Below are 27699 nucleotides of genomic sequence, written 5' to 3' on the forward strand. Positions count from 1 at the left end.
TGCAAATCTTCCCCCTAAAATGCTCACAGCTGCCCAACTGCTGTTCAGAGAACTGCTGGCACGAGAAACACTCCAGCCTATGCCTCAAGAGATTAAGATGTATGCCATCAGGGCCCAGGCAATCTCTTGCACTATAACATGTGGTCATGTAGGGCACATCTTTGGCTGGTTTACTTCAGCAGCAGTGTGCTCATGTGTTTGCTTTTGTTCACACTGCACATAAATCAGATTTGGGTTTCAAATCCGATCTTTAGCGCTGATTATTCGCTCATATTGGAAGTGATCAAATCTGATCTGTTTGTTCTGTGCGCTCAGTATGTATCTACATTGGTCACTAGCGATGTAATCATCAGGACATTTGCTCTGTCTTTGGAACGTTCACACTGAAAATCAGAATTCAAACTACATATGAATGTGATTTTTCTACTAAGTTTGTAAACATTCAGGGTCTGAAACTGATTACATGCTCTGTCAACAGATTTCATAGGTTTTTCAACAGAATTATATAAAATTTTATATGTAGAGAGAGAATTGTTTTATTTTTATATTTTCAGTTTTTTTTTTTTTTTATAACATTTCAGCTTTAAATAATTTTTATTTTGGTTTTAGTTTAATTTTATTACTTCAACTTCAACTTATTCATTTCATTTAGCTGACAAACTTCTAATTTCCATTTAAGATTAAGTTTTTCATGTAATATTTGTATTTTATTTTACTTCAGTTTTATTTCAATGCTGAAAATGATTTTTAATAGTTTTAGTCTTAGTTAACGATAACTTTTTTTTGTTGCAGTTCAGACTTAAAACAACAAAACATTTGCGCAAAGCCAAAGCATGTTGGTCCATGCCTGTGTGAAGAAGACAAAGGTGTTGTGGTAACTGAATGAGCCTGTGCAGACTCTGTGTTACCAAAACACACACCACAGAGACCAAAACATCCTGTCGAACAAGGCTGCTAGAATGCAACCCTGCAGGTGAAGAATGCATACGTTTGAATGCTTGAAATCGCAAAGCCAGTGTGTGCGCTGAAGGCAGAAAATGCGGAGAGAATAATATATTCATTTCAGTTAATAACTACCAACAACGAGAGATCTGTTCCTCTACTCTGAAACACCATTGACATCGTGGCTACTAATTTTTATTGAAATACAGAGTTCTGGCATGAAACTCTAGATGGCGCAGTCCGATAGGTCTAACTCAATCTGACCTAATGACATCATCACATGGCACAGCTGATTGGTTCTCTCCTGTATCGGTAGCCAATGAGCTCACTGCTCAACATTCAAATATATGACTAGTGTTTGCTGTAGCAGTTGCAGCGTGCTTCAGAAACCCCCACCTTCCCCAGCTCCACCTGTATAGATCTGCTACGAGGTGATTCACGTATGCTATAAGGTGGTTATTTCATGTATGTTATATTTGCAGCAGCAGTATTTCTTACATGCTCACAGCAGCATGTTGTTTCAACCATATTTAAATCTGAAAATGCTTTTTTTGCATGTTTTGCATGTACAGTCACAGGAAATCAAAAGTTGGATATTTTAAAAATAGCTTTTTGAAACTACATCAAGCAGAATTGTAAATGGGCTCTCATAAGATCACAGTTGAATCCATTTTGTGTCCATTTTCTTTTCTTAAACCTCCCAACCTCTTCTGTCCTTTTCCACCGTCTCTTTTCCTGGTGTGGAAAACGCACTCCTTCATTGGCGAGCCAAGATACAGGCGATGAGAACAGCAGGAAACACGCCCCTCTCCCCTGCTCGGAGACCACGATCACCGTCCCACTCAGAGGAAGGGAGAAAGTGAGGGTGTCTGAGAGTGGAAGAGACAGGGGAATCTTAGGGGAGGCATGTCAGTGGAAAATCCTTGGTCTTGCCAACTCATGCTGGTACATCCTTCTCCTCATCCACACACCCCCGACCCCGCTGTAACTTCCCCCTCTCTCGCTCTTTCTCTGCGCTGAGAAGCAGCTGCCTTCTTCCGCTATTTTCTCACTCAGGATTTTACTGAGCACAAACTGCATCACAGGCTGACTGGGGAAATATTAAAGCGGAAGCCTCAGCCAAGCCAAGGAACGCACTCTTGAGTCAATGTGGAAAAATTATGCAAAGCTTCTTTTCCCCCCCCAAATGCTTTCCTTATGCATGATTGTGAATGGCAGTTTATGTTGCAGTAAGCCTTTCTGTCATTGAAAAGTTGTGTTGCTTTGAGAAGCACTTCTGAATCAGAACAAGTATAGCTACATTAATGATACTGCCTTGTTTATCATTTCCATACATTTCCTGTTGAAAGAAAGAGTTAGGAAGTGAACTAAATGTATTCCTCTCTATTCTGTATCTTTAAACACATAGCCGCATTTAAACAACATCGCCACAGACAAAACACGATGGCACAGAGCACGATTTGTGGCAGGAAAAGCAACACCATTTGCAAAATGTTGTTTTGTAATGTAGCTGTGGACTTGGATCAGTAATAAGGCGGTTAGAAATCTCACACACATGCTTGCAAAGCTCTTAGCATGCGGAAGTTAATATGAAGAAGCCAGTGAGTCAATTGGCCGTATTGGTATTTTTAAGCGTCTTAACGGTGCGTGACCTTTCACCTCGTAATCTATGGATTGAATTTAGCCACAACCACTAGTCGACTCATTCTGTTAAAGATCGTCCAAGACTAGGCTTTTTTAACTTCAACTTCAAATTGCAACTTTCAAATCCAGAAAGAACAATGTGTTTCATTGGGAAAGCCTTTGGAAACGTAGCACCTCTCGACATCCGTCATCTTTTCCATCTATGGGCTGAACACTTATGTAACCAAGACAAGTATCCATTTTTGGGGGGTTTTGTCATTTAAAGTGGGTTTGAAACAGAAAGGCCAGTTTTCTGGTTGAATGCACGCTCAAAATTGTGTTAGCATTCAGGAAGGTTAACCGCACCATTCAAACTGAATTTAACACCATCGCGTGGCGTCAATGATTTCATCTTTTATATTCCTTATATTTCTTGTGCACGCTCTCGTTTCATGCGCAACCTCATCATACAAATATTAACGATCCCCAGGAGTTTGGGAATGACGTCTGTGTTCGGAACTGTATCCTTCGGAGCTGGCTGAGCTGAACTAGAGTGAAAAACAGAGAGGGAGAGAGAGAGAGAGAGAGAGTGCATGGAATAACAGGACTGGATGATAGATTTGATTTGGTTCTGTTTGTAGAGCTGGAGTTTGGCTTAGGCAGACTGTTATGTCGGTTTCCATGGAGAAAAACACTCGCTCTGCCAGACACTGAAGAGTACAAGAACGAAAGAAGGAAACAGAGAGAGAAGGGGTGCGAAAGAAAACGCAAGTCGGAAAAAAAGACGAAAGCCTATCCAAGAATTTCTAGGGTGTGGAGACGGACAGCCTATCTCGCAGTACTGAATGATGAATAATGTAGGCTACAGACGCAGGGTCTCGCGCACATTCATTTTTTTTTTTTTTTTATGACGCCCCCAAAATATGCTAATATAAAATGATAATGAAACAAGATAAAAGGATAGGAAAGCTCTTCTCTTCGGCTCCTCTCTCATGATGCATATGCTCAGCGTATGACACGCTATCTGTCTCTTTTATGAGCTGAGTTACAACTCGCTCCTGTCTGTCTTCATGAATGAGGGATGAGACCCATTAGCAGAGGGTGAAAGAGAGAGAAAAGGAGAGATATAGCTCTGAGAGGGATGATTGATGCTTGGAGTTTTATTCGACAGATTGAACTGAGGCGAAGGTCAACTTTTAAAGAGAGCAAGGCTCTAGAACCCAAGGCACTTTCATAATTACTGTGTGTTTTACTGTGTGTGTGTGTGTGTGTGTGAGAGAGAGAGAGAGAGAGAGAGAGAGAGAGGGAGAGAGAGAGTCACTCGTCTCCTAGAGTAGGAAATTAGTTTAGTGCAGGTCTTTTAATTTAAGGGGGATTTGGGAGGGTGGATGTGAAGATTTGGGTACATGTTTGGATGGAAGAGCTTTGCGATGTATCAGATGTTCATGCTATAGGCTATACATTTTGCTTACAATCTAAAATTAAGGATTATTGTGGATATTGTGTTGATTTTAATCCATATTTGTTAAGCATTCTTAAAGGCTTTTTAGTGACAGTCGAGTTCAAGAGGGTTAGATAGAGATGTTAATAGTGATTTTAGGGAGTGATGACGCAAATGAATCTTTGAATCTGAGTTCTGAATCATTCTATTAAAAAGGACAGTTTGAACAGATTCATTTCCATATAAAACAATTCAAATTGTTCAGTGAATTGATTCGTTACTCTGATTACACAAATGAATCATGGAAATCGAATCACTGAAATTAATATTTTTTTCATATAGCCTAGTTAAATATCACCGTTTATTACATTTAGTGGAAAACATGAAAAAAGTATTTAAAAAAAATATATATATATATATTGCATAGGCTATAAGATCTTCTGATTTGAAAGTTGTTTTTTTTTCTTTCGTTTTTTTCCTGAAAAACAAACAAACAAACACTTCAGAGCAATGAATATCAATGAATATTTTTTTAAATTATTATTATTATTATTATTATTATTATTTTTTTTTTTTTTTTTTGTGGTGGGTGGGTGCGGATTGGTGATTTTGTAAGGGTGTCTTTTTTCTCTCAGTCACAGTCTAAGCTTTCGTTCTGCCTCACTGAAGACTTTCGAAAGGCAGATTTACATTAAACAAATACGCAGACACGCAGATGTACAGTTGGACACGCCTCGCTACTTCAGAGAGAGACTGAGAAAGAAAGAAAGGCCTGTCTGTTTTTTTTTTTTCTGCTCTGGTTTGTGAACGAGGGAAAGGAATTTCCAGCTTCGTGTCTGTACGTGCACGTCCGCTATCAGATTATCGTCTCAGGGTTCAGGTGTGCTCAGGTATGCAGCAGCCCTGCATAGGACTTGAGCAATGCCAACACGATCATGCCCACCTTTAGAAGCAGGTGCACACAAACAAACACACACACACACAGCAGACAAGCTCACACACATCTACGAGGCCGGCACTCCCTGGAGCAAACAGGGTACAAATCTCTTGACACACAGACACAAGCACGCACCGATGGTTGCTCTTTGGTTGGCGCTGTGTTGGGCATTGCTATAGTAACGTCAGTGGCACGGTAGAGCTGGCAGGATTTTGTTTGCTCGGACGCATGGGAGAATCGCTCTCATCTGGACCCTTATGTTTTAGCCAGTGGATTAAGATCACATTTTGGATAACGTTGCCATTTTTGGCTTTGCTTGGAAGTTTCGTCTAGTGCATGTTTGTGTGTGTGTGTGTGTGTGTGTGTGATAGTTTAGTCTGCAAAAGAGGTATGAAAAATATCTTAAGATCAACGAGGAGCCTTTGTTCTGGGAAACATCCCTGAATCTAGGTTACCTTTTTTAGCAAAACTGGCCTCTTTAACATTGTAGTGATAACAATACGTTTCCAGGAATTCATCTGTTCACATTAAATGCTCAAATGAAAATGTAACACAATCACAGCTATTCAGAACATTTTAGTTTTTAATATGCAGTTATGCTGAGCGGTAGACTGGACCAATGAGATTTCGCTTTGGGCGGGACTAATCTGCGAAACACGACTGACAAAATGTTCTATTGTTTGCCGAAGTCACAAAACTTCATATTTACATAAAAACCCCCAGCATTTTTGCTTTTTACTGTCTCGTCTAGTCAGGATTCAGTGTAATATGGATCATGTAAAGTACGTTTCAATACAGCCAGTGGATACTGAAGTGCATCTTACTCTTTTGTGCAAATTTTTCCTTATTTCAGCTGTAGAATTTTTCATGTCAATAGCAATTTATGCAACCTCAAGCAAATGAAGCGATAGAACGAGTCTGCTTAAAAGCGTAATCTTTTATGTTCGAGGAATGCGAGTGTGGATGTAGTGAATGAATAACTGAAATGTGTTTTCTGATAGGGGTGAGAACGAGGTCAGCGCTTCCCTATTCTGTGCCGTTATAGTGTCAGACAGACTTTCCTGCATTGACACATTCTTCAGCAAAATTGCTCTTTCTGCCACCACTGTTGGCACACACACACCCAAATACACACACACACACGATGAGGAAATCGAGATTGTTCTTGCTGAGGAAATGGTCATTTTCCTGTCTGCGCCCTAAACGGTTAGCGGGAAACGTGTGTCTTCAGAATTACGGTCTAGTGCCAGGTTTAATTGACCCGTTCAGGGTTTGTCCTAGACATCATTTAACCAGGTCAGACTTGGGCGTGAAATGCCGGCGTGACTTTAATTGAAATGATGTGCGTGAGTAATCGTTACCAATCTAGTAATGTCACTCTTATTCATGATGACTTGTTGTCAGTGTGAACACAACACTTGATTGTTGGTGTCATACTAGTGTAAGACTAGTTATAAAAACCCAAGCCTGTCAAACCAGAAACATAATGTAAACTTTCTACCTGCTAAAAAGGATTTCTGACCACACTTTGTGGCTTCCCTTACATTTGCCTACATAAAACCGTGTCTAAAACCTGCGTTAAACATAAGGTTAAACAGAACCACCCAGACCGAGATATTTTCTCTCTCTCTTTCAGTCTGTCTGAACATGTTTGCAGTAAATTGTCTCTCCCCTCCGGCAGTCACATAAAACCAATCCTTTTTAATTAAGACCAACTCCAGTGAGAAAACTGCCAAGCTTTTTTCCCTTTCCTATTTTTTTCTTTTTTTCAACCACAACATCCTGTCTTTTTACCCCTCTCTTTCTCTCCTCCTCCTCCTTCTTTTTTCATTGCTGTTATGTCTTTGACACCTCCCCTCATCAAGGAGGAGAACATTAGTGTCTGTCTCTCACCCTTCATGTTTGTTTTGATATGAACCAGATGGAATCAAGATCTGCTATGACCCCCGGACCACTCGCTGCTTGCTGATTCTTTACATCTCTTCCTTTCCCCCCCTCCTCCTCTATTTTTCTTTTTCTGTTAGCCAAGTCATCAAACTATAAGTGGAGATTCTAGGTATGAATGTTGTCCCTATCCAAGTTAAAACAATCCTTAAATATATCTGCCAATATTTCTAGCGATTAATAAAATATATACATTAAAGTATTTATTTAAATCGAATGTGCATGTAAAAATCATATTTATAATAAAAATGCATTCAATCCATTTATTTGCTGTCTAAAAGAAACAGAATAAAAAGAACCTCATTTTTAAAAATAATCAAATATATAGATAGTGTGACTGATTTTATTATTTCCCTACCCCTACCAAATCTACACCTTTTTAATTTTATTTTTACCTTTCTTTTCATTCAAAATATTCTCATTTACTTGCATATGTTTTACACAGGGCATCAAAACATTAAAGATATCCTGAGAATCCAGGAGGACAGTTGAACTCCACATGCCCCCTCTGGCTTGCCCTGACCTGGCTTTGGCAAGCAGTTGTCCCCCTCTCCGCGTGCAGTTTATAGCGGCCTTGCTTTCTTCAGCCTGATTAGGGTTGGGGGGGCACAACAACCAGAATGATGGCTGTAAACTTCAGACTGTTTACGACTCAGGACTGGTCACTCACCTCTGAGTGAACCCACCTAAACACAGAAAGAGTGCTCGACCCCAACTTCACCCCCGGTTTTTTACAGGCCCTTTTTTTTTTTTACAGCCCTCATAGGCCCTTTGCACTCATCCCTCACACCCCTTAGTTGTTCTTCCCCCTCTCCTTTTACCACTTTATTTCAGTTTTGACTGTTTATCAGTTTAACACCTGGTCCTTCCATCAGCGCTGTGGTCACTGTGTTTTTAAAGAGATGCCATCAGTAAACGGTCTGTTTCCCATGGATGCTCTAAAGGCACCGTCATAAACATGAGCACTGCATTATCTGAATGTGTTTTATTGTTTTTCTATTCACAAATGTGTCAGAGGGATGCCTTTTGCATCTATTTGTCTTTGTTGTAAAAAATAAAATAATTTTATTGTAATAATGATCTAACTATCAATATAATTTAATACAATTAAATTTAATTAAATTATATAATGATTTGATCTTTGCCGTTTTAAAACAATGGACCAATCAGAAGAAGCTTAGGCCGGGACAAGTAAAATATCATATATCGTCCAATATGAGGATAATCACTAATATCGACTGATAGTTGATATGGTACCTACACTGTAAAAAAAAAATTGTGGAGTTGAATTCAATGTGTTAGGCCTACTTGTCATTTTTTGCAATTAAAGCAATTTCTGAGTGAAAACTATTTCAAAGCAAATCCTACACCATTTTTTTTTTTAGTGTATACATCATGCACCCTAAAAAAATCTTGCTGCTTTCAGTTTAAGTGTGAAAATGGGTCTGTGGTGCACGTGTGCCCATGTAAAGTCTCGAGTTGCAGGCCTGTAATGTGCTAGCTTAAGAGCAGCAGGTGCTGGTTTTGACTTTAACCCCATGACTCGAGCAGACCCGCACACACATATGCACGCGCTCAGAGTTGCCTGAGCTGCAATGGACACCAGCCAAGACACACACATACACACACCGCCACCCAGGTCTCATGTGTCCTGCCCTTGCTCTGGCTAGACTGATAATTGATTGCTGGTTTGAAGAGGGCCAAAGCGTGAACTCAGCAGTGTAGGACAGAGTGTGTTAAAATCACAGTCCACTTATAGCGCTTGTGTGTGTGTGTGTGTGTGTGTGTGTGTGTGTTGACCACTGCTAACAGCTACGTGTCACACCACCGGCGCTAACCAAATCCATAAAACACCAGTGCATTGCAGCACGGACCGAACTGTGTTTTTTGAATGTCAGTAATGTCTGATTACTTGTACTGTGATGAATATGATGTAGTGATAATGTAGTTTTGTAGGCCAACCTGAAAGTAAGCATTACCCTGATTCCCAGTTGGATTTTTCCATTGGCTTTTGGAATATTGTCGAAAATAAGTTAGATTCTTACACATTTTATCATGATCATGAACACAACTTTTCTTAATTTTGAAGCCTAAATACAATTTGCCAGAAGTAAAAGGCTAAACATAGGCTATAAACAAACTCAATGGTTTTATGTAGTAGAATAAAACTTGTAGAAAATACTTGAGCTTTTGTTAAAACGGACTTTATTTTAGGCATTTAACCAAAAACCCATTCAAAAAAACCCATTGACTTCTTGACAATGGAACTGCAAGTGCAAAAATGCTAACTCATTTCCAGGTTTTGGCTTACAAAAATCCATCATCCTGCAGCACTCTGAGTTATGTGCAAGATTTGCTTGTCCCGCCCCCAGCATCTTCTAGTTGGTCCATTAGGTTTAAACACAACAAAACTTTACCTATTTTTAACATAAACATAATTCTCATGATCTGTAATTTGCCAAAGATGACGTACATTGAAACAGCACAGTCAGAATATAAAAACGCATGTGACTAGCACAAGACAGGCATTAGAGCTGCTTGACAGAAGTAGGACAGGGCATTTGGGCACAGAGTCATTTTTTCCCATGCCCCCTTTTTGTCACCCTCCTCTTTCTGGCACACTTTCCAATCCTGCGTTCAGAGGAGAAAGACCTCCTGCTCTGGGATGCTAATACCATGTGGGCCACCAGCAGTTCTTTGTATTTCTGTGCGTGTGGCCGTCAGCAAAAATTCAGATGCATATAAGATGATCAGTGCTCCATCATAACTGGCCTAGTTAGCAGTTTGTGTGTGCTTGTTTGTAAAGAGGTGAACTGTGATGACAGTTATTATTATTATTATATTATATTTCCATACAACATTTTTTTTTTTTTTTTGGTTTGCATTATATTGTAGTCCTTTGGGTATTGGTGAGGGTCTGGATTATGGTTTTAAGATACTCATTTAAAAGTCTGTCTGTTTGGGTTGGGACGACTAATACGAGTGGATTATAATCCCATCTGCCCATCGATGGATAACGTACCTCGCGGATTAAGAGCCGAGCCAGCAACACGCATGCAATCCACCCAGCGCAGTGCGTCTGTCTGTTTTCCTCTAGGAAATCGGTGGGAATCTTTGGATTGGCCTGGTTTTTGTCGTCTCTTCTAACCCACACATCAACATAAAGATAGAATCAATGCCAACGACTGGTCTCCGATCAATTAGGATCGGTTTGTTTAGTAGGCACAGACATTCTTTATTGATTCGTCACACACACCAGAACAACTGCAGACACACCTCCAAAAAACGCTTCGTTTGAAGGGAAGAAAGGGAATGGGAAAGAAGGTTTTCATTCTCCTACTTTAATACATACCCCATGTAGTTTTTACTACAGTGGAGAATAACACTTTTATTCATCAGCTTTTTTGTCGCCTTTTTGCTTAAGCAATGCATTTTCTCCATGACTACCCCAAGGCCAGTTCTCTAGGAATTGAGAGGTTTCTATGTTCTTGTCTGAATTAGGCACAGCACGTTGCACTGCGTTCCAGAAATTCTATTTTAATTGTAAATTTCCAGTCTGAATTGAATAAGATGGAATCAAAAACTGTACCACAAATAGACATCTATAGTTCAGTTCACAAATCGACTCGCATGAGTTGATTCTTTTAATGAAAGATTCACAAGTTGGAAACGGTCTGATGAATCTTTCATTGAATCAACTCAATGAATACATTCAGCAGTTACTAAATCAACATCTGACTCACTGAGCCCCATGTCGTAAATCAGTATCACTGCTGATTGGTTCAAATGACATAGTATGGCCTGTGTTTAGTATAAAAGATTTTTTGAAACTAATTAAAAAAAAAAAAAAAACGATAAATTGAAACTTCAGACAGCTAGTGACAGATATTATATAGAGATATATTGTTTCAAATTATACCATATACACTGGTGTTTTTCTCTTTGTGTAACCATCCAAAGGCATTGCATTTTTGCTGTGAAATGATAAGCTTCCTTGTTACTCTGCATCTGTGGGAGGCCATTTTCCCATTTCCATCCATGATGATGACGACCCATTTCCTCTCAGATTGGAAAGCGTTTTGTCCGGTCTGTCTGGACGGCCTGTGTGTGTGTGGATTGCTTTCTAGCAGCCACCACCAGACTGTGGTGATATGAAGCCGTGCTGTGAAAAATCCCTTTAGCATGGCTCTTTTACAGAGGATTTGTCTGTCTGTTGGAGAGAACACGCCATGATTGTTAGTTAGGGATTTAGAGTTGTAATTTAAGTGCTTACTTCCTTGAAATGGTGATTTTGGTGAGAGGAGAGGTGTGTAGGCTTAGCTCTGTGTTAGCATAAAGATATAATACATTACTGCTGCGCTAAATGTTAACAAAGGCAGAAACCAAAAGCGTGCGTGCAGATATGCATGTGAGGCATGAAGCCAGAGAGCGAGGTCTGCATTAGTGGAGCACTGTCTGGGTCAGCTGTGATTGTGTTAGACTGAGGCCATCTACCATTAATTTGCCACAGACTGGAGCCTGGCTGTAAATGAACCTGGCATTAACATGCTAAATTACACTGGCCTGGTGGTGCCATCCGATTGGCCGTCGTCTCCGCCCCCACGTCCCAGTCAGTGTCCCGCGTTCACGCCACCCTGCGACCTCAATCCAGCACTGGCACCCCGTTGACCTCTCAGTGAGCGGGTGTCTGTCCTGTTTTCCCTGTGCATAAATAAATTTCCATAAATGAATACTATTTAGATGTGATACTCGAAGGAACAAATCACCCAAAAATGATAGAACATTCTGTTTCTATATATATTTTATACAAAAATATAATTTATTTAATACTAGTACAGAATATTATGATTTTACATTTTATATATTAATATTATAGTTTTTTAATACTTCATTTTTAATTTGGGGAAGTCTTAAATGCTCACCAAGGCTGCATTTCATTGATCAAGTATACAATAAAAACAGTAATATTGTGAAATATTATTACACTTTAAAATTACACTTTTCTATTGAAATGTATTTTAAAATGTATTCTATTCCAGTGATGCAAAGCTGCAAAAGTTTAAGCATTTTTACTCCAGTTTTCAGTGGCACACGATTCTTCCGAAATCATTCTGATATGCTAATTTTGGTTCTTAAGAAACATTTCTTATGAAATGTTATGAAATTATTACAGTGCAAAAAGGTTGTGCTCCTTAACATTTTTGTGAAAACCATTATACATTTTTTTCAGGATTCTTTGTATAGAAAGTTCAAAATAACATTTATTTGAAAAAGAAATCGTATTTATCTAATTACTTTTAAATCACAAAAGCCTTGCAATGATCGTTTTTAAAAAATTCAACTTTTGTGTTTCGTGGGGGGAAAAATAAATAAATAAATACATTATTTGGTTGAACTGTTTCTTCATAGGTCTTCAGATACGTCTGAATCTCTAGACTTTACTAAGAGCTGTGAGAGAAGGAAAAAGGGAGGGAGAAAAGAAAGGAAAGAAGTCTTTGTTCTGTTATTCAGATACAGCTTTGCAGTTGCTATGGGAGACAGTGGAAAAAGAAGAACAGAATATTCTAGTGGAAAGTGCAGCTGCTAAAGGGAGAGAGTTGAGGCTGTTATGGTCAGGAATGGTCATCTCTCTCTTTCTCTCTCTCTCTCTCTCTAACAGCTGTACTTTCCACCAGAAAAGTCGGCTCTGCTTTTTCCGACCCTGTTCAGGAGACTGTTGGGTGCTGGGCAGTTGTGTGGCGGCTCAATGCTGCTATATTCAGGCCTGCCGTTAATAGCTCCCTCTCTATTTCAGTCTCTCCTTCCTGCCGCTGCGGAACGAGAGCGCTCGGGCTAATTAAAACCGGCTCACACCCCCGAGCCGCATCCCGTATGTGTGGCGCTCAGGTCCGGGTGGGTCAGCGTCAGGAACAGAGGCCATGCATTGTCCCCAGCGTTCCCAGGTGGTCTCCTGCTTTCCATAATGGTCCTGGGTTTCCATAACACTTCCGAATGCTTTCATGGCTCTCAGCCGGTTATGACCGTCGTGTCCCTGTGTGTTCCGACTAGACGGCGCATGCTGGTAAAGCACGCGCACGTACGAATTGCCACGGGAGGTGGGGTTGTTTAAGTTCGTCCTGTTGTGTGTTATCCACTATTTATGCTATTTTTAACGGCCCCCTTCCGAATGATTTCTTTATTAATAACGCAATTGTTTCTTCGGGCCACAAGCGGGAAACATGGGGCCATTTATTTGTTTTATTTGATTTGGTGTTTACCCAAATCGGATGTAAACGGACCATTGATTTCTCAATTCATGTTGACTGCAAGTATTATGGAGTTACAAAACGGGACAGCGGGGAAAATGGAACATTACGAAACAGATGGAGAGAGACGGCCACTCAGCCGCCGTTTGTCATGTTTCTTGTACTTCCTGCTTATAGGAAATGACTAATCACAAATGAGAGTTAAAAAAAGGTTGCTTGTCTCTCAGAGTTCTCTAAAATGAACTAATTTTGAAGAGAGAAGATAAAAAAATATGGATTCCATTTGATATATCATATACTGTACTACCATTCAATAGTTTGGGGTCAGTAAGATTTTTTTAAATGTTTTTGAAATAAATCTCTTATACTCACCAAGTCTTCATTTATTTGATCAAAAATCAGTAAAAACAGTAATATTATGAAATTTTATTACAATTTAAAAGTTTTTTATTTCACATTTTTTAAAGCGTAATTTAATTCCTCTGATGTCAAAGCTGAATTTTCAGCATCATTCCTGATATGCTGAAACTTTTTTTTTTTTTTCAGGATTCTTTGATGAATAGAAAATTCCAAAGAACAGCATTTATATGAAATGGAAATCTTTTGTAACATCATAAATGTCTTTACTGTCACTTAATAAATTAATTTAAAGCAAACTTGCTGAATATGAAAGTATTCATTTATTTTTTTGAAAATCTTACTTACACCAAACATTTGAACAGAATGTTCGTTTTGAAATACCTCTAATAAAATGTCCAGAAATAAGTGTCATGAGAAATCATATATGTCTTGGTGACAGCTGTAAGCTTATGAAAATTAACCATGGTTTTTTTATAGTAAAAGTGTAGTAACCATGTTTTTTTGGCGTATTGATTACCTTTTGTATAACCAGTTTTACTACAAATACCATGGTTAAACTATGGTTAGTGTAGAAAGATCATGGTTAATTTGTGGTTACTGTGGTTCAATTATTGTAACATTATTTTTTTTTTTTTGGTTTTATTTGCAGTAAAACCATGGTTAATTTTCATAAGGGTGTAAATAGAAAAAAAAAAAAAAAAAACACCGATCCTATAATCAGGAAGCATAGCAAATTTGAAAATCAGCCACAAAATTAGCATTAGAAATGCTCTCGGCTTGTGTCTGTGCAGGTTTGCTAACAAAAAAAAGTGTCTGTCATATGTTTTTGAAGGCAGGATTTTAACAGAAGTTAACAGAATTATGGAAATTACCTCTTACTGCTAGAATAGTGTCTTTTCAAATAAACTGCTGAAATGCTCCAGGCCTCTCAGACAAAAAAAAAAAAAAAAAAAGAGTGATAGAGAAGAGGAGAGAAAATGATAGAGAATGGTGGGTTTAGTTACAATAATAACTGGATTACCAAGTCAAAAAAACAACCCACACACATTCTTGTCTGAACTGGCTAGTTAAGCATCAGCCAGTCAGTCAGTGCCACACACACTCCTCCTTATCTCCTGAATCAATCACTCTTTCATTTCCCCTCTCATCTTTTTCCCCTTCCATTTCTTTCAAGAGTTTGTGACCTCTGAATCTCCCTGAATGAGTGTGTGTAGGCCATGTTTCCTATTCTGTGCGAGCGTGTGTTTGTTTTGGCGCTTCTCTCGGTCCGTCACATGTACAGACATGTGCGTTTGACTCTGCAGAGATTACCGAAATACCTCGCACTGTTCCACTGCCCCCAAGTAACACTGAGCACCAATGTGAGTGTGAGACCCCCGTCCCAGGCCAGCTGTCTGGAAACAGGACATGCCTGCACACACATACAGATTCACACACAGTTATTAATGTGAGTCCATGCTGGAACTAAAAAACGATGAGTTGTCCAACAACGGACTAGTCATTTTCTGAGTTTGACTAGTTTATTTAGATTTTTTTTCTTGAATATTTATAGATTTTGAAAATGTCACTATGCACATCGCTTGAATTCAAACAGCCTGTCACCAAGCCTAACCTGCTCTCTCTCTCTTTCTTTCTGTCTGTCTTTCCTCTCCTTCGTATGAGGAATGAGAGAAATCTCTCTCTCCGACTCTTTCTGTCTTGCTATGGTTGACTTTATGAGGTCATAAATGCAGGAATTTTTCGGTGAGGCTCTCTGAATATTTTTATGAGCACACTCACGACGGCGGCTCCTTTGACAGCGCTGAAAGGCAGTCATTAAAAAGAGAGCGAGAAAAGAAGGCAGAAGGGAAAAAAACGAGTCCTGGCTGAAAGAGGCTTCTCTCCTGAGGGGGTTTAAACTGTCACTGCATTTGAACTTTGCTAGAAACGACTGCCATCTGCAAAGCTGGAACGCAAGTTCACCACTGTCTCACACTCTGAGGAAATTTTGTAATCTGTGACAAAATCAGTATTGTCAATATTTTTTAAAGTATTAATATTAGTAGTATAAGTGTGATTTGTCCAGGGCATATTTTTCAATTCTTATTTTTATTTTATTTTATTTTATTTTTGAATTGTATATTTAAATTTTATATATAGTATATTTTAAATGATTAATATAATATAATACAGTATAATATAATATTTGAAATTATTATTCACAGATAAAGCCATCAATGTATCTGTAATAATTTTGTTTATCCATAATAAAAAATCTAGAAAATATTTATAAAAATATGTATATATTATTTATCAAATATTTATTTATAAAAATAATATATATTATATATTTCTATTTATTTAATATAATAAATTATACATCAATTCTTGATGTATATTTGATGTATCATGAATAAAAAAATAAATAAAAAAACAGACAAAACCATTTAGATTTATGATATTGGTTATTACATTGGTTATCGCCTATCAATCAAAAGAAAAAGCTGCTTCAAACAAGATATTAGAGATCTGGCTATTAGTAGACATGAGGTAAGACATGGTAGAAGAAAGCAACATACACACACTCATAGATCAATAAGCGTCCATTAGGGTCCAGCCTCAGCAATTTCAACAACTTTTGAAAAACATTGAAATGTGATTATCCTGCTCTTAGATGCTTTTAACTTTGAGAGTAAATGAGTCATAGATTTATGCTTCTCTCTGGATTCTTCTCTTTCCTCCCCACGTCTGCATGCACCCGAGGGCTCTCTTGCTCTTGCTCTCTCTCTCTGTCGTTCTCTATCTATCTATCTATCTATCTATCTATCTATCTATCTATCTATCTATCTATCTATCTATCTATCTATCTATCTATCTATCTATCTATCTATCTATCTATCTATCTATCTATCTATCTATCTATCATATATAATATATATATTATATGTGTGTATCTCCTCTCTTTCTACTGCCGTACACTGTCGGTTAAATGTAAAGCTTCTAATTTTGAATAAAGTTTGTCTTGAACTTTTTTTTTTTTTTTTTTTTTTAACAACAGTGAGGTGTGTGACGATGACCGTCGTGAAAAAGCAGGACATGTACCGTCTTTCCTGTACTACGGATTTGCCCCCTGTGTGTCCGAAGGGAACAGTGTCTACTGCGTTCCCACACAAGCCGTTGCCAAAGCAAATTTGGAGAGGAAGTGGAACCCTATCCCTCCTCTCTGGTGTGACCAAGTTTAGAAAACACCAGGTTTATGTGTGTGTGTGTGTTTCTAGTTGAATATGCAAGTAAGCAGCTGCACAGAACGCCTCACTTTTGATGTGGTTTCGTGTGTGCGGCGGCGTTTGTGTGCTGCTCTGTGGTTTTGAGTCTGGAAATGAAGTCTGTGCTGGACCGTGCATGTGCGATTGCTGGGGATGGTCCTTATTTAGTTGCTTTGCCTTATTGTGGTGCACTTGTGAGTGTTGTGCGGCTTTGTTATGTCTGGAGTCACTGGACTCTTCCTGGAAGCCCAACCTCAAAACACACACCATAGACGCTAATGACAGGCCTGAGTCCTCTGCCGAGACCTTTGTCCAACAATGTACAGCAAAATATTTCTACCCACCATGCAATCTGAGTCCTAAAAATAGCCCAGACGTGATGTGTCATTCTGTATTGTGTCCATTGACCATTCCGATTTTTGAATGGATTTTGAATGCAGTGTCAAAAAATGAATTAATTTAATAATTTATTGAAATTTTTATAGCAATATAAAAAAAAAATAATAATTATATATGATAACAATTCAATAATTATATATATAATATAATATTTGTATTAAAAATTAACACATTAATGAATTATATTAGTTCATATAAATAATTTAATTAGTTTTTTCCCTTGATAATAAAGTTCTACAATTATTCTAAGCAAAAAGTCTTGCATGCAAAATAAAAACATGTCTTGTATGTATTATTTATATACTATTATAATACTTAATATTTTGAATTAGCTTTTATTTTATATGGTTTTGAGTTATCTATGTATGGTTATAAATGATCTGGTATTTATATGGTTTTAAATTATCTGTTTTTACTTTAGTTCCAATTTTAGTGATTTTGTTTTTCCTTTTTATATTATTATTTAATTATATTTCTGTATAGCTTTAATTTTTATTTTTATTAAACTTATTTCAGCCAACTTTTCCAATTTTCATCTAAGTTTTTCATTTTAGTAATTTTTTTTTCATTTTGATTAGTTTTTTTTATTTATTTTTTTATTCATTTAAGTACTTTAGCTTAAACTTTCTAATTTCGTTTTAGTTTTTGTTAACAATAACAACACTGATATACAGTATGATATAAGCAGCAAAACAAATGTTTGCAAAAAAAAAAAGTTTGAATGATGAACCTATTTGAAACCGTATTCTGTGTGAATGCTCTGTAGATTGAATCTACAGGTAAACAAACACGATTAAACACAAAAGTGTTGCAAGAGTCTCACAAACATCTGATAGTCTGGGAAAGTGAGAAAAAACGCTGTGAACATCTGTATGTGTTTGCTGGCATAGTTAGGGAGGTGTTTTGTCTAGCAGTGTGGTGTACAGACACAACGTTCCTAATGAGCTGGGTACTCGCCCAGAGAGCGAACGCATGAGAGAGAAAACCACTCATTTCACAGTTTCACTTTATACTGCTACCTCCCCAAAAGCCAAATTTCTCAGAAAACAACACGTGTTTACCACCAATCGAACCGTATTCCTTTGGGAAGAATTATTCCCACACGACAGCATCTGTGAAGCCCAAATGCTTTTGCATACGTCTTTGAGTCTTTGAGTGAAGAAAGTTCATACCTAGAATTGTTTCTAACTGAAGTTAAATGAGAGATTTCACTTTTGATCATCTCAACGTATGGACAAAAACGCTCCGAAATGCAACACTGTGGACCGTGTAGATCGTGTTTAGTCTGACACCTGTACAGTTAAGGTTTCTGTGGTCACTGCATGGTGAGAAGTACGACAACCCCGTTTGAAGACTGCAAGAGACGGAGGGAGAGAAGGAGAGCTGCGCTCTGCTAGTTTTACAGGAAGTTCCTCCCTTCCGGCTGAGGCCTGCAGCTCAGCTCAAGGGGGAGGCCATGTTCAGGTCAGAGAGAGGGTGGAGTATCGCTTGCACACACTGACGCTCTCACAAAACAAAAAACTGGTTTGCTTTTTTGGCGTTCACACTTGTGTGGATATACAAGCTTGTCACACAAGCTTCTAAAAAACCTGTCTCATAGTCTTAACCTGTCTCACAGTTAAATAGCAACATTCATCAAATCAAACCTGTCTGAGGAGAACTTCACAGACGGGAACAAGCCACGCCGCGGTAGTCACAACTAGATTTCAATTTGTTTTGAAAAATTCCAAAGCGTATATTTACGAATCTAATCGTCTAATCGAATGTTAAAACATTTTATGTTGATAAATGCAAATAAATGTAAAATGTAATAAATTAAATTGTAAAATGTGTATTTTTTATAATGAACTATATTACTTAAAGTTCAGTTTTTTTTATTTTTAAATATTAATTGGTATTATTATTAATTATTAATAATAGTATTTTATTATTTATTTTTAGACACATCATGAGGTAAAATATTAATATTAGTCTCAGTATTGATATTTTATATATTTTATATTTGTCTTAGGCTTCACATAGTGTCTAAAATGATTAATAAAATAGAATGATTAATATTAACTGAAGTTATTTTTATTAAGCTATTATATTTATTTAATTGTTTTTTGTAAATGAATAGTTCAGTTGTTTGTTTTGAATGTTAATACTAATATTATTATTATTAATATAAATTCATTCATTCATTTTTAATAATATTTTTATTGCTAATTTTAGACACACAATGTGAAGCCTATGAAAACATTAACATCAATGTTCATATTTTTCTTAGGCTTCACACAGTGTCTAAAAATTATTAATAAAAACAAACTATTATTATTCATTGATGTTAATATTATTTTAAGTATAAATACATGCATATTATAATTGATATTAATATAAAAAACTCTTAGTCTCCACATTGTGCCTTACCTGTGGTAAAACCACTTTCATTCTTTTTGGCTTATTGTTTTTATTTAAGCAGCAACACAGAGAGACCATTGGAAGATGTTTACACTGCCAGCGTCTCATGGGGAAGTTTCTGTCAGTCATGTTTGTTTGGAATGCAATTGCTTGTTTAGGAGGGAAATCCTGCAATCTGTGCCACAGGAAACACGGGACTAAACTGGGAGGGGTGGCATTATGAGGACAACAAGACAGGAGAGACGATTTAGCAACTCCATTAGCTTGTTTAGTAGGTTAATTGTGTGTAATGTGGCAAGAAGTGAACGTTTGTGTGGGTGTTCAGCCCTTCGAAACACATTTCCTTTGTCATCCCTCAAGCGGGCAACAAAAAACCTTCTAGCAAAAACCTTTCTTCCATTCTCACACCAACGTGCAAGGCAGAATGTGTGTGCGTGTGTTTGGCACCCCGCCCTTCCTCAGACACCTGCAGTTTTAAACCACTTTGCAAAAACTTGTCCATCCTGTGTACTCCTGTTTTTAGTGTGCATGTGTCTTATATAGTCAATTTGAAGACATCTATGCACTGTCTTCCAGTGCCAGAATTACCATGATGAAAGCAAGGTGTGAGATTCCTCAGAAAGACAAAAAAAGAGATCATGTATTTGTGCATTTTTCAGAGCTGAGCTCACATCTAAGTATGTCTCTCGCATGCTGCTGCGTCCTGCTTCTTATCAAAAGGTGTGATTTCCTGTCTGCATGTCTCACAGTGCTTTGGATGTCTGTCTATAGCATCCTTTCTGTCACACAACACACACACACACACACACACACACATGAAGATGCTGCATGGGTTGGTGCCATTTTTGTACCCGTAAGCACATTGTTTGATGTGAGAATGGAAGCTGGGGACCAGTTTAGAAGGGGCTATTAAAACGGGGCCCCTTTGCTGCCCATCAGATGAAAGAAAGAGGAAGCAATGACTGTGAAAACGACAGACTGATAGACAGAGACTGTAATATACAAAGTAGAATATATTGAAGCATTATTTAAAGATCTCTGTCTTTCCTCAGGCCCTGTCTCAAATGCAGCTCTTCTTCAGCTGCACACTTTAGTGGCTGTCAGGTAGTAATGCGTTATTAAATCCGAATCTTGGCTTCTCTATTTTGTCTGGTTGGCTTTATCTTTCTATAGTCTTTATATACTCATATATTTATCTGAGGTATGTAATCCCACAGGCTGTCCAGTCAATGTCAGAGTTCTGGTGTGGGCTGATGTGTTTTAGAGGGACATCGAAGGGTCCAACTGGAAGACCCAGACTAAGGGAGAGCAAAAAACAGCTACAAGGATGATATTTATAGGTCATTTCCTCTCTCCTGCAGTGTGGCCTGGCTATGGTCATCTGACTGTCTGCAGTTAGCATGGTCTTATAAGGATGCTTACTAGAGTCTAGAATACTGCAAGTGCGTTGATTACAATTATATAGTGTTGTGATGCCTAAATTCACTTGTTTGTCTATTCACTTGCATTTAAATTATTATTATTATTATTTTACACTACAGTAAACTGTGTGTGTGTGTTTATATATATATATATATATATATGTGTATATGTGTGTATGTATGTGTATATATACAGTATATATGTATGTGTATATATACAGTATATATATGTGTATGTGTTTTTTGATAAAAATTACAAATTCTATATATAATTAAACATATGTATTTAATGTATATTTTATTTTTATTTTATTGCTAAAATGTAAATTCTATTATATATTATAAAGTAATATATGTACTGTCAAACGATTAATCGCGATTAATCGAAAATAAACGTTTTTACGTAATATATATGTGTGTACTTTGTACATTTATTATGCATGTATAAATATACGCACACAATATATATTTTGAAAATACATACATGCATTTACATGTATATATTTATATTCATATAATTTATATTATATATATATTTAATATATTAACAACATATTTTTCTGAAATATATACATGCATGTGTGTGTATTTATATACACAATAAATATACACAGTACACAGACATATATTATGTACACAAACTTTTATTTTGGATGCGATTCATTGCGATTAATCGTTTGACAGCACTAATACTATATATATAATGAAGTTTTTATACAAGTGTGTGCATAAAAAGTTAAGTTATAGTCTAAAAAAAGTTAATAATAGTTTTATATGTATTCTAAATAAGTTAAGAATTCCATCCTTTGACTAATGAAAATTGGGTCTAGTGGCTCTCTTGCTTTTCTATCTGGATCTCATTCTCCATCTTGAGTTTTTTCTAGTATGTAAGCACCCGATGTAAGTGATGTACTAGGACGCCAAAACCTAGCCCAGATCAGAGAAGATCTCCTAGATTTGTTGCCATTATGTCAGAGGTCTAATCCACAAATAAACACAGGCACGTGGCAAGTGACTGTTTTCGGGGTCATATAATCATGTTCTGCTGCTGGAAATTCACCACGCCCAAGCAGATCAGCCTGCCGAATGAGGTCATACGTGATGCAATCATTCATGTATGCAAACAGCACCGGCCCATCAGCGTGTTCTTTTGCGTGAATGATCCTCTTTTCACTCTGAAAGTAATTGACTCCCCCCACTGTGTTTATTCAAAAACAAAACATTTTGCATCTCTTACTGGAAAAAAGAGACTTTAACATGAAGCTCTCTCAGTGTATGATTGGCTAACTGTGTCAGACCTTCCAGACACCGTGCAACCCAGTTGGAAGCATCTTACCCAGAAGCCCCTGCTGCCGGGCCAGTTAGGGCACTAGGCCGGGACGCTGCAGTTTGTCAGCTGGGTTTCTCTCACATTCCCACGAGAAGCCCTGCTCGGAAATAGCTCTCACAAAGTCCACCAGACAAAGTTGGCGCAGATTTACAGCCGGAGGCTGAGACCACTTGTCCAGTCGTTGTGCATTATTTTAGCGTTTAAACGTCTGCGGTTTGTGTTAATAAGCGAGAAATGTGTGGGTGGCACACACCGCAGGTTTTCTGGAGTAAATGAGAGTGTAGAAAAGGAAGGTCAGTGTATTTTAGGGATTATACTGCAGTCAGTGAGGAATTCAGCAAGAGTGAGGTCATTAGTGACAGAACTAAACAAATACTGCCTTGACGTATATTTGCACTCACGTGTTCACGTGACAACATGAAAGCAGATGGTTCTGTCAAACTATTAAGCATCTGAACAATACATCCGACCTTTTCCTTCCGGCATACACACACGCAGTCTCGCATAGTGTCAACACTCGTACTAAATTTAACGTTCACAGTTTTAGTCCTCAGATACGTTCCCTTTGCACCTGTCTCGTGCAGGTCACAGCTCTGTCTGAAGTGATAGACATCCTCTAGCGTGGCTCTCGTTTAATGTGACCGACTGCTTGCATCAGTCCTGCTATTACTGTACTGTAGTTTACTGAGGGCCGTAGGGCATCTGAACGCCTGACTAGACGGTACGATGTGCACTGAACCGAACACGAATGCGTGAAATGTAGCAAATCAGAATGATGATGACTTCATTTTTCTTCATATTGAGCAACGCTCATCGTTTCTCTCTCTTTTTGGCTTTCTTTTCTTCCCTCTCTAGGCGTCTGATCCCATTCCTGCCAAGAAGTCCAAACACGATGACTTTCCAGCACAGTCGCCCTCAGGAGACAAAGACAAGCAACCTGATTGGCTACGATCCCTCTCTGCATCAGCCAATAAGGTTACAAAGCTTCTTTTTTTTTCATGCTGGTGGATACATGTGATTAGTTGTATGAAAGTACAGAGTTCAGATAATTATATATTTATCTGTGTATTAATATTGTACAAGTCTGTTTATGAAACTTGGCCGTTCCTAAGAAGATTTTTGGAGCCAAGCAACTGTTTTCTTGCCACAAAGAATCAGATTCTTCTGAAACAAGATCTCAACCCAAAATAACTGATGATGTTCTTTTGAAAAAATCAATTCTCCTAAAATGAAGAGAGCCTGCAAATAGGCTCGCATAGTTCTCCGATTTCAAGCAGACACAGTGACCTCGGTGTACTTGTACTGCTGGTCATTCTTCATGCTTGTTTTATCTGTCTCTCTCACTTTTAAATTCTAGAAGACTAAATTCAAGAGACTTTCAGCAAGCAAAAAATAAAAATGAAAAAATGTTCATGCTCTCTGTGCAGATGGTCTCTGTTCTCTGTGTTCGTGTTCAAAATGCATTATGATCGTGTTCTCAACTGTGAAAAACGTACATGTAACACAATAGGCGTCTTTTAACATCTCTCTGTCTTGCTGCAGGGGCTCAACTGCATCCAGCCCAGACAGAGACCGTCTGCCTTCAGGCCATGGTCTCCAAACATCTCTGTTGGCGATAAGGAGGGAGGCGGCAGACCTGCTAGCATGTTACGTGACAGGTAAAAAATAAGAATAAATATTTTATGGCACTCTGAAATACTTGATTCTGATTGGTCAATACTCACATTATATTAGCATATAATAGTTATTTATTTAATATATAATTTAAATGATGTTCATTTTCTGATAATAAACCACAACCTGCAGTTAGAAGTCAAATGTGCATCACCATCATTTCATTGTGCAATCATCATTTTATTAAAAAGATGATCTAGTGCACATAGATTGTAAAAGTAACCTTAAGAAAGGGTGTGCATGTGTTCATTAGTGTGAAACCAGCATGTTAGTCATGCTCTGCTGCGGTTATTCTAAAGCAAATCAGCATAAGATTTGGATCTTGATGCAAGCCCGTTGGCCATTGTTTAGATATATGTGGTTTTAAATTTACCATCATAACTAGAGAGGGTTTGGGTGAGTCATGCGTTGAGCCCAGATCGGTTTCTGTGAAACCGCTCGCAACAGTCGTTGTTCTCTCCCCACCCTTCGTTTGTGGGTTGCAGAGATGCTTTTTCCTGTCAACCTGCCATTTGGTTTGGATTATTCACTACTAAATCACCCATACTCGTTAAGATGATGTTAGGTAATGCCATTACTCAAGCAGCAGCCTGTAGTGCATCATTTGTGAACTGTTACTAAAAATTAGCATCACTGCATATACGTGGTCTGCTCACTCACTCCATATCCTCTTCTGCAGCTTCTACAACTACAAGAGCCTGGAGAGCGCCGTGGCCCCCAATGTAGCTCTGACACCCCTCCAGAAAGGAGGGCAAGCCTCTCCTACCGCCCCGAGCAGTTCACACCCGCATGGGGCGGAAAGCGAAGGTGCCAGCCGCGGGAGAAAGAGGAGGCTGACGGGTGAGACCCACCCCAGCCCGCAGCCCTGCCCCTCGGCCACTGCCAGCAAGCCCCTGCCGCCCTCTCAGGAGGAGCGAGACTCGGACGTGGAGGTGGAAGTGGAGAGCCGTGAGGAATGTGAGTACATGACGCACCTTTTCACTGTCACTCCACCTCATTAAAGGAATGTTCCAGGTTCAAAGCATGTTAAGCTTTATTGACAGCAGAAAATTAGGTTAGACTTTCATGCTGTGATACCTACCTTTGATCAATGGTGACAGTTGATACAGTTATTACTTTTATTCAGCAAGAATGCACTAAAATGATCAAAAGTGATTTTTACATGTCTATTTCAAATGAAGCACAACTTTTTAAAAGATTAATCATAATAATAATAAGAAATGTTTCTTGAGCACCAAATCATTATAATTAATTAACCATATCAGAATAATTTCTGAAGGATCATGTGACACCAAATACTGAAATAATGGCTAATGAAAATTCACAGGAATAAATTACCCCTTTACAATTTTACAATAAATAACAGTACATAATTTATACAAATAAACACAATGTGTAGTATCACAGAAAATAATTTAGACTTAGGAAAGTGATCAGAAATAGATTTATAGTAATGCAAACCCAATGGAAGTCTATGGCACAAAATACACAGTTTAGACAGTAAAACCAGAAGTCTTAACATTTTATGTGTTACATTGTAATTAAGGAATGCTACATTCCTTTAACATATTTGAAGAGCAATTTGGGATAATTTTTTCTCACTTTAAGAGTGTTTTAACTGTGACCCTGGATTTTGTCGCTGTGTTGTGAAACAAAAGTCCTCGTTGAAATACATTAAGATTTCATTCACACTTAATTTGCACACAGTTCATTTTCAGTCAACCTTGAGCGCTCTGGTGAGAGGTGGATTAGAACGGTAACAGCTCTTGTGTGAATGCGGCAGAAAATCAATGAGGGTTCTTTCGTTCCTCATCCTTTACAGCTCATTTTAAAGCACATCTTGTGTGTTTGACAGATGCTTGAAAAAACTGGCTGACATACGAACCAGTGAAGCCCACGTAGTCTGATCCACCACTTAATTATGTCTCTTCTCTATCTTGTTTTTTCAGTCACTTCATCGCTTTCCTCACTCTCCTCCCCATCTTTTACATCCTCGAGCTCTGCTAAGGACTTAAGTTCTCCCTCCTGCCCCGGAGCCACCTTACCAGCAGTTCTGACACCAGCCAGTGGGCCCCCTGAGGGTCCCCTGGTGTCCGTAGGGGAGGGACATGCCATGACGAACCTGGAGTCGGAGCTGGAGACGCTGAGGCAGGCACTTGACAACGGCCTGGACTCAAAAGAGTCGAAGGAAAAGTTTCTACATGAGATAGTGAAGATGAGGGTAAAACAGGAAGAGAAGCTGGGATCCGCCTTACAGGCTAAACGGAGCCTTCAGCAGGTACACACACACAGACACTGATTCATGAAACATGATTTTTAAAAAATCTTTTAAATCCATTCTTACGTAATTCGTACCATTTGAATTTAATGCAACAATTTATGTAAGAACGGGTTTACACAACAGCACACTGGAGGTTTCATTTCATCTTTGTCATGTCAAATCATACATGTGATGTTGAACTTTCACTGAATATATTTATAAAGCCATGCATTAATTATTTAGAATTTCCAAAAAATATTCTGTTTATATATAACAATTTATAAGTTCTTTATTATAATATATTCATTATTTCTATTAATTCTTTATTATAAGATATATTAACTATTATTTATTTTATCAACAGCATTGGGAACATAAATTTATAAATATAATTATGATTTATATATATATATATATATATATATATATATATATAATACTTATATACTTATACTTTACATAGCTGAGAAGAAGTTTCTCACCCTTTAATTTAATTTACGTTTAATATTTCATTTATGGGTGAAATAGTGTACTAAACAATTTAGTGCTGTGAATGATGGCAATATATATGGGGAAAAACAAAACAAATAATATATATAGCATTTGCACAGACATTTGCACCCACCTCCACCCCTTCACCCCCAGCAACTCCCTAACAGCTAGATTCTTAGATCTACCATGACTAATTGTCTTATTTTGTAATTGTTGTATCTCTGCATATGTGTGTAGCTAAGAAATATTTGGTCATGCCTTAAGGATGTATCTTAATCTGTCTAGTATGGCAGCGAACCCCTTAATAAATATATATATATGTGTGTGTGTATATATCACATTTATTAACAGAGTGAGTAATTATCAGTTTATTCCCATGCCTTCCACAGGAGCTTGAGTTTCTCCGTGTTGCTAAGAAGGAGAAGCTCCGTGAAGCAACCGAGGCAAAGAGGAACCTGCGCAAGGAAATTGAGCGTCTGCGTGCTGAAAGCGAGAGGAAAATGAGAGAGGCCAATGAGTCACGCATACGGCTGAAGAGAGAGCTGGAACAGGCCAGACAGCTACGAGTGTGTGACAAGGGCTGTGAGGCCGGCCGTCTGCGAGCCAAGTACTCTGCACAGGTTAGTTCAAACACATTCATTCATTCACTGTTACCAAGATAAGCGTTTAAAGATCTGGGCTAATAACCGAAAGGTCGTGGTTCAAAGGTGTGATTCAGAACTGTTATGCCTTTGAGCAAGACAATAAACCACAGATTGTTCCCAGAGTGACTGTCTCTGTGCTATAAATGTCCTGAAAGTGTCTTAGGACAAACAAGTGTCTGTTTAATGAAGAGTAATCTAAGGAATGCTTAGATTGATGTAACATGACACCCCACCCACACACACTTTCAGATGAACTCTCAGACTGGGTGTGGCCTTGCAAGTCTGATGAGATACGTTTAATTTCTCAGAAGGAAACAGGGTAACTTCCTGTCAGAGTTGTGT

The 27699-nt window shown here is 38.0% G+C and overlaps 1 protein-coding gene across 1 annotated transcript in view; it reads left to right on the forward strand.

The window, feature by feature from the left end:
* skia (v-ski avian sarcoma viral oncogene homolog a) overlaps positions 1 to 27699 on the forward strand; it is a 68886-nt gene that overhangs the window by 36269 nt on the left and 4918 nt on the right. Inside the window, exons 2-6 of the mRNA XM_058784612.1 lie at positions 23143 to 23262; positions 23830 to 23945; positions 24641 to 24918; positions 25911 to 26239; positions 27103 to 27333. Of these exons, the coding sequence (XP_058640595.1) occupies positions 23143 to 23262; positions 23830 to 23945; positions 24641 to 24918; positions 25911 to 26239; positions 27103 to 27333 (1074 nt within the window). The remainder of the gene's footprint in view (positions 1 to 23142; positions 23263 to 23829; positions 23946 to 24640; positions 24919 to 25910; positions 26240 to 27102; positions 27334 to 27699) is intronic.

This window comes from Onychostoma macrolepis, chromosome 08, assembly GCF_012432095.1.
Source record: "Onychostoma macrolepis isolate SWU-2019 chromosome 08, ASM1243209v1, whole genome shotgun sequence".
Taxonomy (NCBI): Eukaryota; Metazoa; Chordata; class Actinopteri; order Cypriniformes; family Cyprinidae; genus Onychostoma; species Onychostoma macrolepis.